This window comes from Enoplosus armatus, chromosome 14 (genome assembly GCF_043641665.1).
Source record: "Enoplosus armatus isolate fEnoArm2 chromosome 14, fEnoArm2.hap1, whole genome shotgun sequence".
Taxonomy (NCBI): Eukaryota; Metazoa; Chordata; class Actinopteri; order Centrarchiformes; family Enoplosidae; genus Enoplosus; species Enoplosus armatus.
This window is the reverse complement of record NC_092193.1, coordinates 11,785,253-11,801,464: the sequence shown is the minus strand read 5'-3', so window position 1 is coordinate 11,801,464 and position 16,212 is coordinate 11,785,253. Positions and strand designations below refer to the sequence as shown.

Sequence of the window (16,212 nt, the reverse complement as noted above, 5' to 3'; positions counted from 1 at the left end):
GAGATATTCATTTTAGTAATCCTGATATTGTTTCTGTAAATAGGTGGGAAAACCTCACTTTAGGATGAAATAATGAAACTTCTAAGTTTCTAACTTCCAAAGCAAATCAACTTTTCCTTGAATTAAGTGACATTATTGTTGAACGACTAGAGCAATCCATCTTATTTCAAGGTATTAAGTGTCAAAACTAGCATGTACGTTATGATCATGGTGAGTTAATTATTGATTCCACTCTCTTTTGTAACTTCCATAAGTTTGTACAGTGAAACTACTGTATAATACTACTGTTGAAGGCAAATTAATCACCCAGTGTTTGTCTTATGTTGACATTGTTTACATTATATTTTGCTGCCTTATTTCCAGAGATGAAGAAGGAGGAGCCCTAAGACCTGCTGATGCTGACAAGAATCTAATATTGACATGAAAAACTGGCACCTTGCACCACAATGTTCTGTTGCTTATGCACAAGCTCATTCATCTGCAGTGTACTTAAATAAAAAACGTTGCATGCAACATTCCCAATAATCATAAGAACTATTAAATGTATTGTATCTCTGTCTATTCTATTTAAAAAAAATCCAGTAATTACAAACAAAAACTTGTGAATAACAAGCTTGAAATCAACTCATGTCTCTTTTCATTCTTTCATGTAACTCAGTCATTTCTAATAGTCATTCACAAGCACGTGCCCTCTAACTCACTACTGCCAGACCTAATGGAAGCACTCAGACACAAACATACCTGATTATAAAATTATATCAATGGCAAATAAAATGACTAATCATTACAGTTAATATCCAACAAACACAACAGGATCTGCATCTGAGTTTCTCTACATTTTCTGGCCCATGAGCCTCTTTTACCTGACAAAATCTATGTAGATGTGATTGTGGCATACGTTATACTTTTATTCTAAGGACAAGGACATAAGTGATATATTTCAAACTTTTTAAATTGTTGTGGGCCAGAAAAGCCCTTGATAAAGATTTTGATAAATGTGTCTTGACTTAACAACCAAATCTAAATTTATCAGTCTTGCATCTCTTGAAACTCTGAATGGGATCCCAGCATTAAGGTTGAGAGACACTGATCTACATTATAATAAATTAAGCAGCCAATGAGAAGTTTGGAAGCATTTCCCAAGATGAAATGATGGTATTTGAAGGCTAGGCTAGGCCTCACAGTGAAATATGCAAAGTCTAGTAGAGCTCACTGTGTTCAGACACATTTTAATTCTGTTCTCAAAAACACAACATAATTCCTTCAAATATCTGTGAATCTTGCATGTCCATCATCATTTATTAAGCTCTATGTATTTGATTTGGAGTAAATGAGGTTATATCACTACCACAGTCTATTCTCCAACAGCCCCTGACCCACAATAGATTGCCTGAATAATGAATTCTCAGCATGAGTGCTTTGAAATTCAGTCATGAGGTTCTCATATTGCATTATGTAATATATTATGTGTGTAATATGATATTTTTGGTGCAAGTTGAACCTTGTCCATTATTGGTGTTTTCTATAGTATCAGGACTACATGGGTCCTATAAATAAGGTCTTCGAATCTATTTACAGTTTTATAATTTAGTTTATCGTTAAATGGAGTGTGTGTCAAACTGAATAAGCAAATACTTTCCCGAATGCTGTATTGAACAGTATAACAAGCACAATCCCTAACTATGTTGCAACCAAACACACCTCTGAGCAAATAGAAAGTTTCAAGGGGCTTCACTACTACAAGACACTCACTGTGATAGTAAAAACCTCAGAGTAACCAACATCAATCTAATGTATTATTTCGTAGCTGTAATTATAAGATCCACACTGACCCACCAGTTATCATCAATACTAACTACATGACTGATGAAACCTTCCAGGTTATACTTTTTGCTATTTGTCAAAATTTGTCTATTACATGCTGCAAGTTAACTCTCTCTGGGAGACATCTACTGCATTTCTGATCTGCAAAACAGCATTTATTAAGTAGTAGATCAACAGAAAATTAATCTGCAACAATTTTGATTATAGTTTGTCATTTTTAAAAGCAAAACATGAAAAAACCTTCGCAATTGACATGTTTGCTGGTTTTCTCAGTCTTATATGATAGTAAATTGAATATATTTGGGTTTTGTTGGATAGAGGATATTTTTTACTATTTTCACATTTTATTGGCCAAACAATTAGTCCATTAATCTTCAAAATAATCGGCAGACAAATGGTAACGAATTAATCATTAGTTGAAGCCCTGAATTCATTTATTCAATGTAACAACACGTCCTGAGTGTTCTCACCTGTGAGTAAAACTTAGCTTAGAAGATATTTTGTTTCATGGAGCCCCAATTTAAGACCGTATACATATTATTTATATATTTTTTCCATGATTGATTGTTGTCATTCTTACCACTACACATTGTTGTACCCTCACATCTTTATTTATTGACAGAGTGGAACCCCTCTGGAGATCTCCCAAAGAGCAAACAATGATTTGAGGACCACCTTGTGCTGAGTGTCTCTTTTGTTTATGTGTGTGCTGTTTTAGGATGGTGTGATGCAGGTGATCAATGAGAGTCTATCAGCGTGTGCATTACCAGCCCTGGTTCAACATGCTTATCGCATGGGCGGCCCTGCTAGCAGCCTGAGTTACAGCCTTCCACTACAGGTCCTGCAGCCCAGGTGAGTAACCTGTCTTACATGAAACTTTCTGTGGAAAATTTCTAAATCAAAGATGTGCTTGGCTGAGTCTCAAGAACAATGCTACAGTTACATCATATTGATGTCTTTGTTTATCCTCCCCAGGCCCCACTTTTCTCTGGATGTCAGGACTCGAGCGTCTGAGGGCCTGCTGTTCTTTGCTGCTACCAGAGGAGGGCGCTCTCATCTCGCTTTGTACATATCCAAAGGCAGGATCAGGCTGTCTGTAGGCAAACAGCAGGAGATCTTCAACAGGGAGAAATACAATGATGGAAAGTGGCACTCGGTGAGTGGACTACTAATCACATGTATTTTGAGACGAAAGCAAACTTTTATTTTGAAATTTAAAAAACGTGGAATCACTCAATCCACATTGTAACGCAAGGCTTCATACTGTTTTATTCTTCATGTGTATGGTGAATATGTTGCCTGTAGGTCATATTCAGTTTGGAGAAGAAGAAATTTCGATTGGTTGTAGATGGGATCAGAGCCCAGGACGGTCAGCTGACAAACACTGTGTTGACATCCATGCAGCAGTTTGTGTCACCTGTGTACCTGGGCAGCGCCCCAGAGTCTCTCCACAAAGAGCTGAGGGTAAAATAAAAAGTCAATTCACACAAGCGCACACACACACACACACACACACACACACACACACACACACAATCAATTCATTAACAAATTGTAATGTATATATATCTTTTTTACTTTTAGACGAAGGCCCTACCAAAACAAAGTGTGTCTGGCTGCATCCGCAATTTTAAAATGAACGGAGCACCCATGTCAAGTCCAACCACAAACCATGGTGCTGGTCCCTGCTTCGATGGACAGACACAGAGAGGGGCTTATTTCTCAGGGAATGGAGCACATGTCGTTATCAGTGAGTACATCTCTCTGATAACAACCTGATAAAACTGCAGAGTCATTTCTAATGACTATAAATGATCTCTGTCAGCTTCATCCACATGATTCTCCTCCTCCTAAACAAATCAATGACCCAAAATGATTGGAAATAAAAAGACTTAGTAGTGTAGACATATCAGAAAAGTTGCTAAGATCAATGGACATGTCAGTGGTTTCCCTTTTGGATCCATTTTACTCAAGTAAATATTAATGTATTTTTTTTATATTTATTGTACATATTTATTAATTTTTCCATTTTGTATTTTTGCATGTTCAACTCACCTACTGCGCACTGAGTAAAACACTCTCTAAGTTACACACTAGATATTAATTGAAATTAATTAATTAAGGAACACCATCTCCCATTTTCTCTATAATTAGTACCAAATTAGATAGTCCTTTCAAAGTCACTTCCTAGGAAATTAGTTACATGTCAGTTCCTTCTAAGAAACTATGAGAGCCGTAAGAAAGAGTCTCCTTGATATGTTAATTTCATGGTTGTCTTGTTACTTACAGTCTAAATTATGATGTCTATAATAAATAATAATAAGATGATGACAACCGCGATGATACCTGCTTTCTGTATTTCAGATGACTCCTTTGTTGTGGGCTCCAGCTTTGAGCTGCTGTTTAATATTCGTCCACGGAGTCTGAATGGACTCCTGCTACACGTTGGTGATTCCAGCAGGAGCCGATATGGGCCTGCGATGGGCCACTATCTCAGTGTGTACATGCTCAGAGGAGAGGTGAGGCCTGACAGTATGTCACTTTAATGATGCCACGTCAGGTGTTTTTATTGTCTGGCCATTAGTTTGGGGAAAATAAAGACTTAGCTGAACTGAGTCTGGATTGGAAAAACACGTCTTACATAATAAACATGAACTGCTAATGTTGGACTCTGTTCTCCATTTTATTGTCCTAAATTTAATCTTGACTGAAAAGGTGTCTTTTCTTAAAGTGTGTTTGGCTCCCATTTACAGGTAGTGGCACAAGTGAACAATGGAAAAGGGGAGTTCATGGTGTCGGTGAAGCCAAAAGCTTCTTTATGTGATGGAATGTTTCATAAAATTTCAGGTAAAACGCACGCAGTCACTTCATTAAAGAAGACATCATTCAAGACAGACTACAACTGCTTTTAGAACCTATTAAAACACTAATTGTCTTTTGCATTAAGTCACTGTCCATTTGTCTTCTAGTAATCAAGAGGAAAAATGTTGTGCAGCTGCATGTGGACACAATAGACAATTACAAGATTGGACCACCATCTGCCATTACAACTTTGACCAAAGACTCCTTGTACGTGGGCGGCATTCCTGGTGAGTATTAATCTGTTAATCTGAGAGTTAATCTACTTAAATTGATAGAAAATGTGAAAATATCACAGCAAAATAATATATTATACAGTATAATAATGTGAAGAAAAGGTCGTAGAGGGAGAGAGAGAGAGAGAGAGAGAGAGAGAGAGAGATATGCCAGTATAGTGAAAAAAGCCAGAGGTTTATTGTGTGGGTCCCCTTGATAAGTAACAAACAACTATCATATGTTCTTAAGGGCAAGCCTCAAACTATGAAGCTTTTAAAATATAACTACATATAATATTCTCCTATTTAAATCCCCAAGTTCATGTTAGTTAACATGCACTTGCACTACAATGTACTCACTTACCAGTTCGCCACATGTTCCTTTCTGCTGCAGAGATGTCAATTCAACAGGCGCTCCCTGTCACGACGTCCTTTGTGGGATGCATCCAGGACATGACGATCAACAGCGACTCGGTCTCCTTCGACAGGCTGTCCGGTGTGTTCGGTCCGGTCAACCTCAGAGAGTGTCCGGGCTGAACGAAGCGCGTCTCACTGCATCATCATTTAACAAACCTTTGGGACCACGTCCACCACCGCCAACCATGTGCAATCTGTTACCAAGACAGAGAATGTGTCTGTGTGTAAGGATGTATATATTATGAGAAGTGTGTTATAGTGTGAGTGAGTCTGTGTGTGTGTGTGTGTGTGTAAAAATAGAGATATGAGCAGCAGCTTACAGGTTCATAATATTTGCTGCTCGGTTAAACATTTCTGTATTTATTTTGTGATGAAATCATGTATCACGGCACCAATTCACAAATGCATATTCCAACAGCTGTTACAATCTGGTGTGTTGGTCCATTCATTTTCTGTCGACAATCAAATGCAACTGAATATGCTTGTGATTTGTCAGGGCTGCAGTATGAGCAACCCAGCACTTTAAGAAAACAGATGATGCCTTTTGTGATGGTGCTTTGATGGAGATCAACATGTTTGTTTTTGTTTGTTTGTTGGACTCACAAGTTTATACTAGAATAATTACGTTTACACCCACGGTGCTCAATTCAATGACATTTCAGGGGCTGCCTAGATATTTTATCTTCATATCCACATGCCAGCATGTAGAATGCTGCATTTTAACTGGTTCAATAGACATGGAGTCTTCACACAGGCCATGAAACCACAAGTTTTTTCCCCATATTTTATAACTGTTGTTCTGAATTCATTTTCCATTTTGCATTCCTTTTTCATATATGAGGATGTTCTGTGTGGCTGTTAACGTCAGTCACACCAGAAGACAGCATGTACTGAAAGTTGTGGAGCATTGTCTATGAGTTGAAGAAACAATATAGATTACATTAGCATAAATCTCACAATTCTGGTCAGTCGTGTTTGGGACCATTTAGCCCACATTACTGTAAAGTTGAAAGTAATATAACAAAAAAAATGTATTTGATGTATTTAAATTCCCCAGCAAGTGTTTACTTACCTGCTTTGTACATTTGAGGAAACATTTGTGGTATAAGAAAAAAACAAAAAAACATGCATGATGATTGGACATATTTTTACATGCATTCCTCTCCTGTGACCACTGATTTGTAAAACCTTTTGTAATCTGTTTTGAAAAATATCTTTTGACTTGTGACCATTGTGACATCTCACATTATTACAGGTATTGAGACATGCATTTTTTCAGACATCTGGGATTAATTGTTGAATTATACTCAGCAAAATGTGTATACTTTTGATTGTAAAACTAGACAAATATAATTTGAACATTTTTTGAATAGGTCTCATGTTTAATATTGGTAAGAGAAAGATCTACTGTGTTGGAATACAGTACCTAATGTTGATTTGTCTCCATATGCCTCCATAGGAGTATGGGTGATTCAGTTTGAACTAGAATAAGTTAAGATAAAGTGGTGTTCAGTAATTACACTTCTAAGCAGGGCTTTCCTCTTTGTTGACACACCCTTTGTGGCCCTTAGGGAATCATAATATTCTTATAATAAACAGAAGAACAGGGCAGTTGTTATCAATAAGGACACTGAAGTCATATCCTCAGTATTGTTTCTGGGAATATGGGGATATTTAATGACCTGAGGATACATTTACATACTACAATTACATGTCGTGTTTTTTCAAAGCACTATTATTAAATGTGACTATTTTTAGTAAACAATAATTATTAATTAAGGTAAAATAAAGGAATTTAGCATGTGTCCACCGGAATTATACACAGCATTTAGACCATCATGTAGGGAGCTTAAATGTACCAAAAATCATTTGAACTATTTTAGCATTTTTTTTTTACAAATGTACTATTTTAGAACTATGTTAATTTAGTGGAAAATATCGTAAGGGGCAATTTGGACTCCTGACCTCAGTATTTCTAAAATTAGCCGACACCTGCGGCCCTGACAAGGAGTAACATAACATTAAAAACTTGCTGGTTCCTTTGGATCCTCCTTGGTCCTTGGTCTCCTTGACTACAGCTATTTCTCCAACTCGCTCTTTGAAGAAGCAGGAGCCACCACGCCCACTCTGATGCTGCCTTCACGGACTTTGTGAAGCCATGCAAACAAGGGTTGCACCAAATTCAGAGACCCATCACATTCTGTGACCTAATTATGTATTTTAGTTATGTTGCCACAGGAAATGATTTTGTTACATACGTATATATATACTTATATATTTTAACGATAGCTGTTCCCACAAAATAGTATTTGGATATGGTCAGAAATTCCTATTGCTGTGAAGAATAAATTATTGATCAAAATTTTGCTAGCTGTAAAAACAGAAACTGTCATAAGCATTAATACCTCATCGGTCAATCGCATAATCTGGTCGACCCTTTAGTCTTTCTTATGAAGCACCACGTTTGGTAACAGCTATCAAAATTAAGTATGTGATAAAGTATGACAGAAAGAAAGTGTGTAGAGGAATTATAGTTAACATCAGGTGACAGAAAATGACGGGTCACAGAATTTGATGTGAATCCTGTACGCCACCAATAATATGAGCATATAACATATTCACAGCTCCACCATTGATTCATTCACGCGTTTGTCCTTTTAAAAGCCCCATCTCGGTGATTATAGCTTTGTTGGGTCACCCGCAGTGTCGTGTCTCTGTAATGTGATCAGAAAAGCGATAATTCCGATAGTCCTGAAAGGCAGCACATTTCCTGTCTGCTCGGGAACACACGAACCACCGGTCAGGCGGCAGAATACGGAACAGCAACACAACCGCTGAGTAAACGGCTAGCATACACACTAATGTTGTTAGCGGTTAGTTATTTGAACCTGTTTGCATATCCCCCTCCTCATTTAAGAATATGAATATGACTGCGTTTGCTGAAAACTGCGCCACCGGCTGAGACTATTCTGACAGTAAGTTAACTAACGAGACGTACCGACACCGCACATTCCCCTCCCTTCAGTTCCACACCTCCGGTGTCGGGTATCTCAATGGCGGACCCGACAGAACCATCCCCGGGAAGCGTGGAGGAGGAGAAGCCGGACCGTATCAACGACGCAGAGCTGGCACTGAAAGGAATCAATATGCTCCTCAACAATGGATTCAAGGAGAGCGACGAGCTCTTCAGGACATACAGGTCTGTGAGAGACAATGAGCAACCTTTCTGTTACTATTCTGTCTATTTTGACGCTTGGGGAACATTTCAGTGATGGAGACTCTCTGCAGGGGGTTGTTACACGTTATGACAACTGTAGCTCAGGTTTCCAAACTAATGGGGTCCACCAGCACGAGTTGGAGCCATGATGACATGACTCCCCCTCACCACTGTCTGTGCTTGGCCTGCAAAACAAAACCTCAACATCCTTGTCACGCTTGTAGCACCATATGATCTGGTCACGAGCAGGATGAATCTTGTTTAAATACCCTGAGCAAATATCCACACCCAGAGTGTGACTAGTGATGCTCAAACAGTATAATGTCTTTATTAATGTAATAGTATTGCTCTTAGCGGTGTGGCGACAGGCTGCTACCAATGTTGTGACCATCATCAGTCTAAATAATATTCAAATGTTTTCAAAGAAGAAATGCTCTTCAAATGGCTGTCAGTTACTTTGATCAGGTTTGTGTTCAATTTGTCACAACTGAGTGTTGATTGTTGGATGGTTGCACCTGTCTAGGTTTGTGTGTTGGATGTAATTTAGTGTCCAAATGTAAAATTTAACTTGCAAATGATCCTCCAATCCAGTGGTTCCCATGTGGGCCACAATCTGAGGGAGTGTGAGACAATTAACAGGATAGGAAAGCTGAAATAAACATTTTTGCTATGCTAAATAATATTCATTTTTTCCACACGTAACTCTAATTTTCCCCTTTTATTCATGTGAAGTACTAGATTTTTTTTTAACCTTTCTTTAAAAGCCTATTCAAATAAAGCAATGGAAAAAACATGAGGTTTGGTTGACCTGATTGTAAGCAAGCTGTGATGGGTCACAAGTAGACCTGACTTTGTTTTCAAGCCCTACTGTAAAGCACATACTCTGACCATAGACCACTTGCTGGTTGCAGGATTTTGTATACGTCCCTCAATCGTGTTGTGCTGTTGTTATTAGGGCTGATTAGCTTGAGGAAGGGTTTCGCTTTCAACTTGAGTGTTGATGTCACAGAAGGGCAACCCCTATGTGTCCTGACCCCTGGTGGAAGCTTAAATGTCACCTCCTCCACTAATTGCGTTAAGCACTAGGTGTCATCCTGTTTTGATTGCATCAGCCAAAAAAGATGGAGGGAAGTGACAGACACATGCAAAGAAACTGAGAATTATGTGACATAGTGTGTTGCATTATGGGTGTAGGAGATTAGGTAAGGTAGTAGGTAAATTACCACCAACGCTATGTAGGGACTGAAATCACCACTTTCCCATTGAATCAAGTTGCTTTTGTCCGGCTGTCATCTTGTTCCTCAACTTGTTCACGTCTTAACAGTGAATCATGAAACAGGCTGAACACATTTCTGTCACTCCACCCATGAACTGCCCTCGAGATCTGTTACCTGTTCACGCAGCCCGTCTCTCACTGACATGTCACCTGTTTTTCACCTTCTGTTTCAGGAATCACAGTCCTTTGATGAGTTTCGGGGCCAGTTTTGTGAGTTTTCTGGTGAGTTATGAAGCAACATCCTTTTGCAGAACAAAGTTTTACATTGCGGTCCAAATGCTGACAAAAATTATTGTAAATTGTCCTGTAAAAAGCATTTCTGTTTCATAATGAGGTTCAAGGAATTTCCCTTGTGTTCCTGCTTGGCACAAAGCCAGAGTCCTATTTTTTTCTTGCACAAAAACAGGTGTGACTAGGGTTAATTAGGTGTAATTAGGGTTTTTATTAAATGGTATTTTTACAATCCAATTTTCATCAAGATTTGTTTTAATTGTGAATTGCCTTCCTTTGTCAATAAGTGGATTGGAACTCAATAGGAACAAAAGTTGACAGTGCAACGCTCCCAAATAAACAACGAAAAGCATGATCAGAGAGCACTGTGCAAGTTAGAAACAGGAGTTGACGAAACAGTTTTTACTCAAGGTTCACTTATTCGCTTGTCCTGGAGCTTTTTACCATATCACCAGGTCTTTGTCAGCAGATAAAATACACATATGTTTTGGACAAATATATACCTTTTCTCATTACAAATAATCCTAATAACAAGCTAACCACGTCCTCTTGACTGATAATATGGTGCCAGTTGATGCCACCATGTACTCCATGCTGTAGGTGGTGAGATGCAGTAGTCATTTAACAAACCTTTATTCACTTCATCTCAGAGGAATACTTGCTGCTAGCTTCGGTTTAGACCATACTCTTTATATGTGCAAAACGCATAACAAGACTACATATCCTGTTTGAGTTAGCAAAGGCTACCAGATACCTCAGACCTCAGCACACATGCACAGAGAAACTCTCAAGAAAACCATAATAGTAAAACAAAACATTGTTAATGTAAATGTTAGTGCAGGCAGTGTAACAGTTGGATTCTTCACCTTGAGGGATAATTGTTTCCCTCTGTAATGTATCACTCAAAAAAAAAAGAGCCTGGAGTGTTCCACCAGAGTAAATATAGATTTTCACAGTGTTTAATTATAATCAATTAATATACTCACCAATTTAGAGCTATTGTAACTTGATTCATTAAATTAGAATGTTCACGAAACCAATGAAAAAGAATAAAAAGTGAATTAAATTGGCCAATTAACGATTCTACTTTCTTATTCTATCTGTAAGTGATGAATCAATAATTAGATTTTTAGCATATTGAATAAATCTATGAATCTATCATATTCCACCTCACAATACGACTGTCTTTAATTTACAGATGTATGAGCAGCGTGCCACCTAGAAATTAAATGAAGCTTTTTTTTCCCTTTTTTTTTAGTGGACAAGCAGAACTGATTTTGGTTTTGTGCAGGTGGCATCATGTTGCCTTCAGCAGTTCGAAAAGGTCAAACAAATATTAAAATACAGGACTCCTGCCTATTGTTTCTTTGTAAGAAATCTGAAAAGCAAAAAGGGAGTGATTAGTACAGTTTGGTGTTGTTTGTTGTGGACTCCAGGGTTTAATTCTGGATGAGGCTTTCTGCTTCACTTTGAAGACCTGGTGATCCACCAGCATTCATTTAGGAGTAGTTGTGTGTAAATAACAGCGTTACTTATCTGGCCTCCTTTTTGTAGAATGCCATGATGACGTTTGAAGAGGAGAAAATGCAGATGGCCTTTGAAGACCTGAAAGCTACAGAGAAACTGTGTGAGAGTGAAAACACTGGTGTCATTGAAACCATAAAAAACAAGATCAAGAGGAGTGTGAGTAACACTTGATTTCATTTAATGTAATTGAGTGATATAGAACAAATGCAATTTGCCTGAAAGGGAGCATTTTATGTTGGGCCATAATGTCCAGGTTTGCTGTTCGTTAGCTTGCCGACATGTCTGTGTGTCACATCAGTCTCTAAGTGTGAGGTGTTTGTGTGGGCAGATGGACTCTCAGAGGTCGGGGGTGGCTGCAGTGGACCGACTCCAGAGGCAGATCATCATTGCAGACTGCCAGGTTTACCTTGCAGTGCTGTCTTTCATCAAACAAGAGCTGTCAGGTAAGGAAACGTTCAGTACTTGTTAGTTAAACTATGAAGACTTCACATTTATCAGTGTGAAATGAAAATAATGAACTTTGCAGTTCTGTAATCTGAGTTTTGCACATTTTCTGCAAAGGACAGCATGTTTCACTCACTCCAACTTCAATCTCCTGACAGCATACATCAAAGGAGGCTGGATCCTCCGTAAAGCCTGGAAAATGTACAACAAATGTTACAGCGACATCACACACCTGCAGGAGGGCAGCAGAAGAAGAGCTTCTGAACAGCAAGCAACACCACCTTCATCTCTGTCCTCCTCTGATCCGTCCGGCGACAGCCGCTCCTCCTCACCCGGGCCCAGCCCAGCCCAGAGACTGGACGGCATCAGCCCAGAGGCTCTGGATCGGCTAAAAGGTTCGGTCAGCTTTGGTTACGGCCTCTTCCACCTCTGCATCTCGATGGTGCCGCCGCACCTACTGAAGATCGTCAACCTACTGGGCTTCCCTGGCGACCGCCTTCAAGGCCTGTCTGCGCTCGCGTATGCCAGTGAAAGTAAGGACATGAAGGCCCCCTTAGCTACGTGAGTATGTGAGTGAGTACATTTGTGTATCTGTATTCTGGCTGTAACAGAAACGTGATATAACTAATTCAGTTGCAAACAATATGACAAAGTAATGGAAGCATAATTTCTAGGGGAAAGAAAGGAGATGTCATCTTTGTGAGATGAAGTACTGTCTCGTGTTGATAGCTGCCATGAATCATGACTTTAGTGAAATTTTATTGATTTTTAATTACCAGGATATTCATCACCAACTCATTGTATAATGATTCATTGTTTTTTAGGCCATAGCTTTAATAACAGGCTGATGCCAGGTCCTGCCTCTGTGATAATCATTTTTAATTTCTTCTTTAATTCTTTCCTCTAGAACACGTTGGTAACTATGTTTGTACTTAACCCCTTTTTAAAATCAAGAGTGGACATTTGGTCATGTCTTCTAAGTCATGTAACTAAGTTCTCTAAATGTCGATTAATAACAACACTATTTTTATCAGTATTTGTTAAATATGTTTAATCTCACTCTTAACCAATGAGTTAAAAATCATTGCAAATCTTTCTAATTTTGTACCAGGTGGTGTCATCTTTATAAGTGGAAAATAACACTTTTTGCTGTACATATATACTCCCACTCATTATAGTCAGCCTGTGCTTCCCTTACAGCTTGGCCCTCTTGTGGTACCACACAGTAGTGCAGCCCTTCTTTGCTCTGGATGGCACAGACACACAGGCAGGCCTGATGGAAGCCAAATCCATTCTCCAACAAAGGGAGGCTATCTATCCCAACTCCTCCCTCTTCATGTTTTTCAAAGGCAGAGTTCAGCGCCTCGAGGTAAATACAAGTCAAGAATAAACCTTATAATCTACTGCAATGTGGCCTCTTCGCCTGACTTGTGAAAGCTCAGAATTGTCTCATCCTGTAACTCACACCACAAAGTTCCCCTTTCTAGTGCCAGATCAGTAGTGCCTTGACGTCCTTCCGCGATGCCTTAGATCTGGCCTCTGACCAGAGGGAGATTCAGCACGTGTGTTTATATGAAATAGGTACTATTTCCCCTCTCAGATTTCAAACCACTTTGCTCAGCGCTAGTTTGCATCTTAATTTCTGATTGTGGAACATTTTAGGTTGGTGCAGCATGATCGAACTCAACTACAGCGAAGCCTACAGAGCCTTTGAGCGACTGAAGATGGAATCTCGCTGGTCCCAGTGCTACTATGCCTATTTAACTGGAGGTACAAACAGTACAAATGAACAAGGCTTTAAGGGCATTTCTTGTGGGTTTGGTATTGGCTCCTAATCCATACATTATATTTTGTTGTGTTGTGCAGTGTGCCAAGGAGCCACAGGTGATCTGGAGGGAGCTGCCACTGTGTTCAAGGATGTTCAAAGACTTTTCAAACGCAAGAATAATCAGATAGAGTTGTTCTCCATGAAGAGGGTGAGTATGTATCCAGCTGACTTTTCTATTGCAAATTTAGCGGTGCAAAATACAATGAAAATCAGTGAAGTATGTTTGCACGCATGTTATCAGGCTGAGAAGCTAAGGAGCCCCAGTCTATCCAAAGAGCTCTGCATCCTGTCAGTGATTGAGATTCTTTATCTGTGGAAAGCTCTGCCCAACTGCTCCACCGCCAAGCTGCAGACAATGGCACAAGGTACCAGATTGTAAAATGTTGAAAGTCACCAAACTACAGTTTTTGTAGTTTAAGCGTAGCTTAACTGTATTGCTCTTTGCTTAGTCCTGCAGGAGATTGATGATGCCTCATGTGCAGGCCTGAAAAACCTGCTTCTTGGTGCCATAAACAAATGTCTTCAAAATACCAAAGATGCCATTCAGGTACACAGGAAATGTGAAGAACAAGATACACTGTACTCAACTGTAGTTGTAGGATTGTTTCAGCTAAACAGTGTACTCCTTACACGATACTGTGGCGATGATAGCGAAAACTGCTTTGATGAAGTGTGTCAAAACAGATTTTTTTCCTCTCCTTTCTTTTTTGCAGTATTTCCATCTGGCTGCAAGGGATGAGGTGGGTCGTCTGAGCAACTCTTATGTGCAGCCCTACTCCTGCTATGAACTGAGCTGTGTGCTGCTGAACACCCCAGAGGCAAGTTTTGTGTGTTTGATAGAGAGAGAGAGAGACTGTCTCTCGTATCGGAGATAGTGGAGAAGTCACATAGTCTAAATATTTTATTTTGTCTTTTTTTTTTACAGTCTGCAGGGAAGGGCAGAATGCTCATGCTTCAGGCCAAGGTACAGTAGGTTTCTTTATTGCATGGCGGTTTTGTTTTATGCTTTCTTAAGATTTGGATTTGACTGTTAAATAGTTGGTGGCAAGTTCTATGACTGGTTCTCAATGAGGATTTGAGCCCTCTTACAGATTAATGCACTCACTGCCTGATCAGGTGATAGCATACCCAATACATGAGCTTTAGATGAGAGGTGAAGGCAGTTTCAAAAGGCTACATCAGTTTGTGTCTACACAAGTACAGTAAATGGGATTTGCATTGCCTGTGGTGTGCTGGGTGCAGCCTCACCCACTTGAATAGCTTGGAGATGTCAGGTGCAGCAGCATTGACTCTGCAAACTCTGCATGTCTGAGCAGATGCAGCAATATCTGACTGCAACACAGGAGGAGTGGGCTCCCTGCTTCTTTAATGGGTATGCTGCTACATGATCGGGCAGTGAGTGCATTGATCAGTCTGAGTATGCTAAGAGACTGCTAAGCTTGTTAGATGGCAGAGCACAATCAAAACAATTTAATCACTATTTTGTCTTTTATCATGGACTATGCAGGAGGACTATGCCGGCTATGACTTTGAGAACAGGCTCCATGTTCGTATCCATTCAGCTCTGGCCTCTTTGACGGCCGAAGCCCAGCCATGACATTTTATCAGCACCTCAGAAAGAACTGGAAGAAATGTCTTTAAAAAATAGCCACAATGCCATTCTGGGAACTAATGTCACACTGTTTTATTTGTTTTCGTTAATTTATTTTTATTTTGATATTCTGAGCCAATGCATCATTTTAAAATGTGTGCAATACAATGAGTGTTTTATGGGTGAACAGTTACAAGAGGTGTCTTACTTATGTTACTATATTTCACAATAAATTCATGAATTTGGATTTTATTGTTTATGTTTAATTTCAAAACTAGATGCCAGTTAAATCACATGAAAATCTATAAATTAATTTTGAAAAGCATCAGGCACATTGCTTCCACAGAGGGACAATTCTTCCTCTGATTTGAAGTCAGGTCAAGTAGAGCAATGCACATATCAAGTATTAACTGACAAAGCAATTAAAATGAATGACTCAGCCTATGACTTTGAGAAGCAGATATATTTTTACCATCTCAGTGTTGGTTGTTGACTTCGACATTTGTGCTGTAAAGGCTTTGCTAATCCATAGGCATGAGTACTAAACTGATTTTTATTTTTAGCGTAGTCCCTTTTTTAAGCACAATTGTTTTTAATCAGTAAACACAAGTTTTAATAGATGTGCCAACATCATGTTGTGCCACTTCTGAGAGGCCTGTGTGCACAGTGCTACTCTTGGCTATAAAACCGGTTCTCCTTTATATTGTTTGTTTTAAGACAATAAAATGAATATTGTGAAATGGAATATTGTTTTATCCACTACACTTGATTAGGTGTCATATG

At 39.1% G+C, this 16,212-nt stretch overlaps 2 protein-coding genes across 6 annotated transcripts in view; both read left to right on the top strand.

Annotated features, from left to right (window-relative positions):
* LOC139296058 (laminin subunit alpha-3-like) overlaps positions 1-6,633 on the top strand; it is a 53,429-nt gene extending 46,796 nt beyond the window's left edge. Inside the window, exons 70-77 of the mRNA XM_070918339.1 lie at positions 2,543-2,676; positions 2,800-2,980; positions 3,130-3,288; positions 3,409-3,574; positions 4,189-4,343; positions 4,578-4,671; positions 4,794-4,913; positions 5,293-6,633. Coding sequence (XP_070774440.1) covers positions 2,543-2,676; positions 2,800-2,980; positions 3,130-3,288; positions 3,409-3,574; positions 4,189-4,343; positions 4,578-4,671; positions 4,794-4,913; positions 5,293-5,435 — 1,152 coding nt within the window. The 3' untranslated portion in view covers positions 5,436-6,633. The remainder of the gene's footprint in view (positions 1-2,542; positions 2,677-2,799; positions 2,981-3,129; positions 3,289-3,408; positions 3,575-4,188; positions 4,344-4,577; positions 4,672-4,793; positions 4,914-5,292) is intronic.
* Positions 6,634-8,133: 1,500 nt separating this feature from the next.
* LOC139295955 (tetratricopeptide repeat protein 39C-like) lies at positions 8,134-16,169 on the top strand. Of its 5 annotated transcripts, none has more exons than XM_070918159.1 (15): positions 8,134-8,514; positions 9,982-10,030; positions 11,594-11,722; positions 11,895-12,009; positions 12,169-12,316; positions 12,365-12,571; positions 13,211-13,379; positions 13,498-13,591; positions 13,673-13,780; positions 13,877-13,986; positions 14,080-14,203; positions 14,288-14,385; positions 14,552-14,656; positions 14,764-14,802; positions 15,346-16,169. In XM_070918159.1, exons 1-15 carry the CDS (start codon positions 8,369-8,371, stop codon positions 15,433-15,435), a joined length of 1,731 nt encoding a protein of 576 aa, XP_070774260.1. In that variant the 5' UTR covers positions 8,134-8,368; the 3' UTR covers positions 15,436-16,169. The 5 variants fall into 5 exon arrangements, with proteins under 5 accessions (XP_070774260.1, XP_070774259.1, XP_070774258.1 ...); XM_070918158.1 differs by having other exon boundaries at positions 12,353-12,571; XM_070918157.1 differs by having other exon boundaries at positions 12,169-12,571.
* Positions 16,170-16,212: the final 43 nt, after the last annotated feature.

Bases quoted from the DNA above. Each gene is read 5' to 3' on its own strand.
- LOC139295955 (XM_070918157.1), top strand. From the start codon at position 8,369: ATGGCGGACCCGACAGAACCATCCCCGGGAAGCGTGGAGGAGGAGAAG. The intron at 12,572-13,210 runs GTGAGTATGTGA...CTTCCCTTACAG, and splicing joins ATGAAGGCCCCCTTAGCTAC to CTTGGCCCTCTTGTGGTACC. The intron at 13,380-13,497 runs GTAAATACAAGT...TCCCCTTTCTAG, and splicing joins GCAGAGTTCAGCGCCTCGAG to TGCCAGATCAGTAGTGCCTT.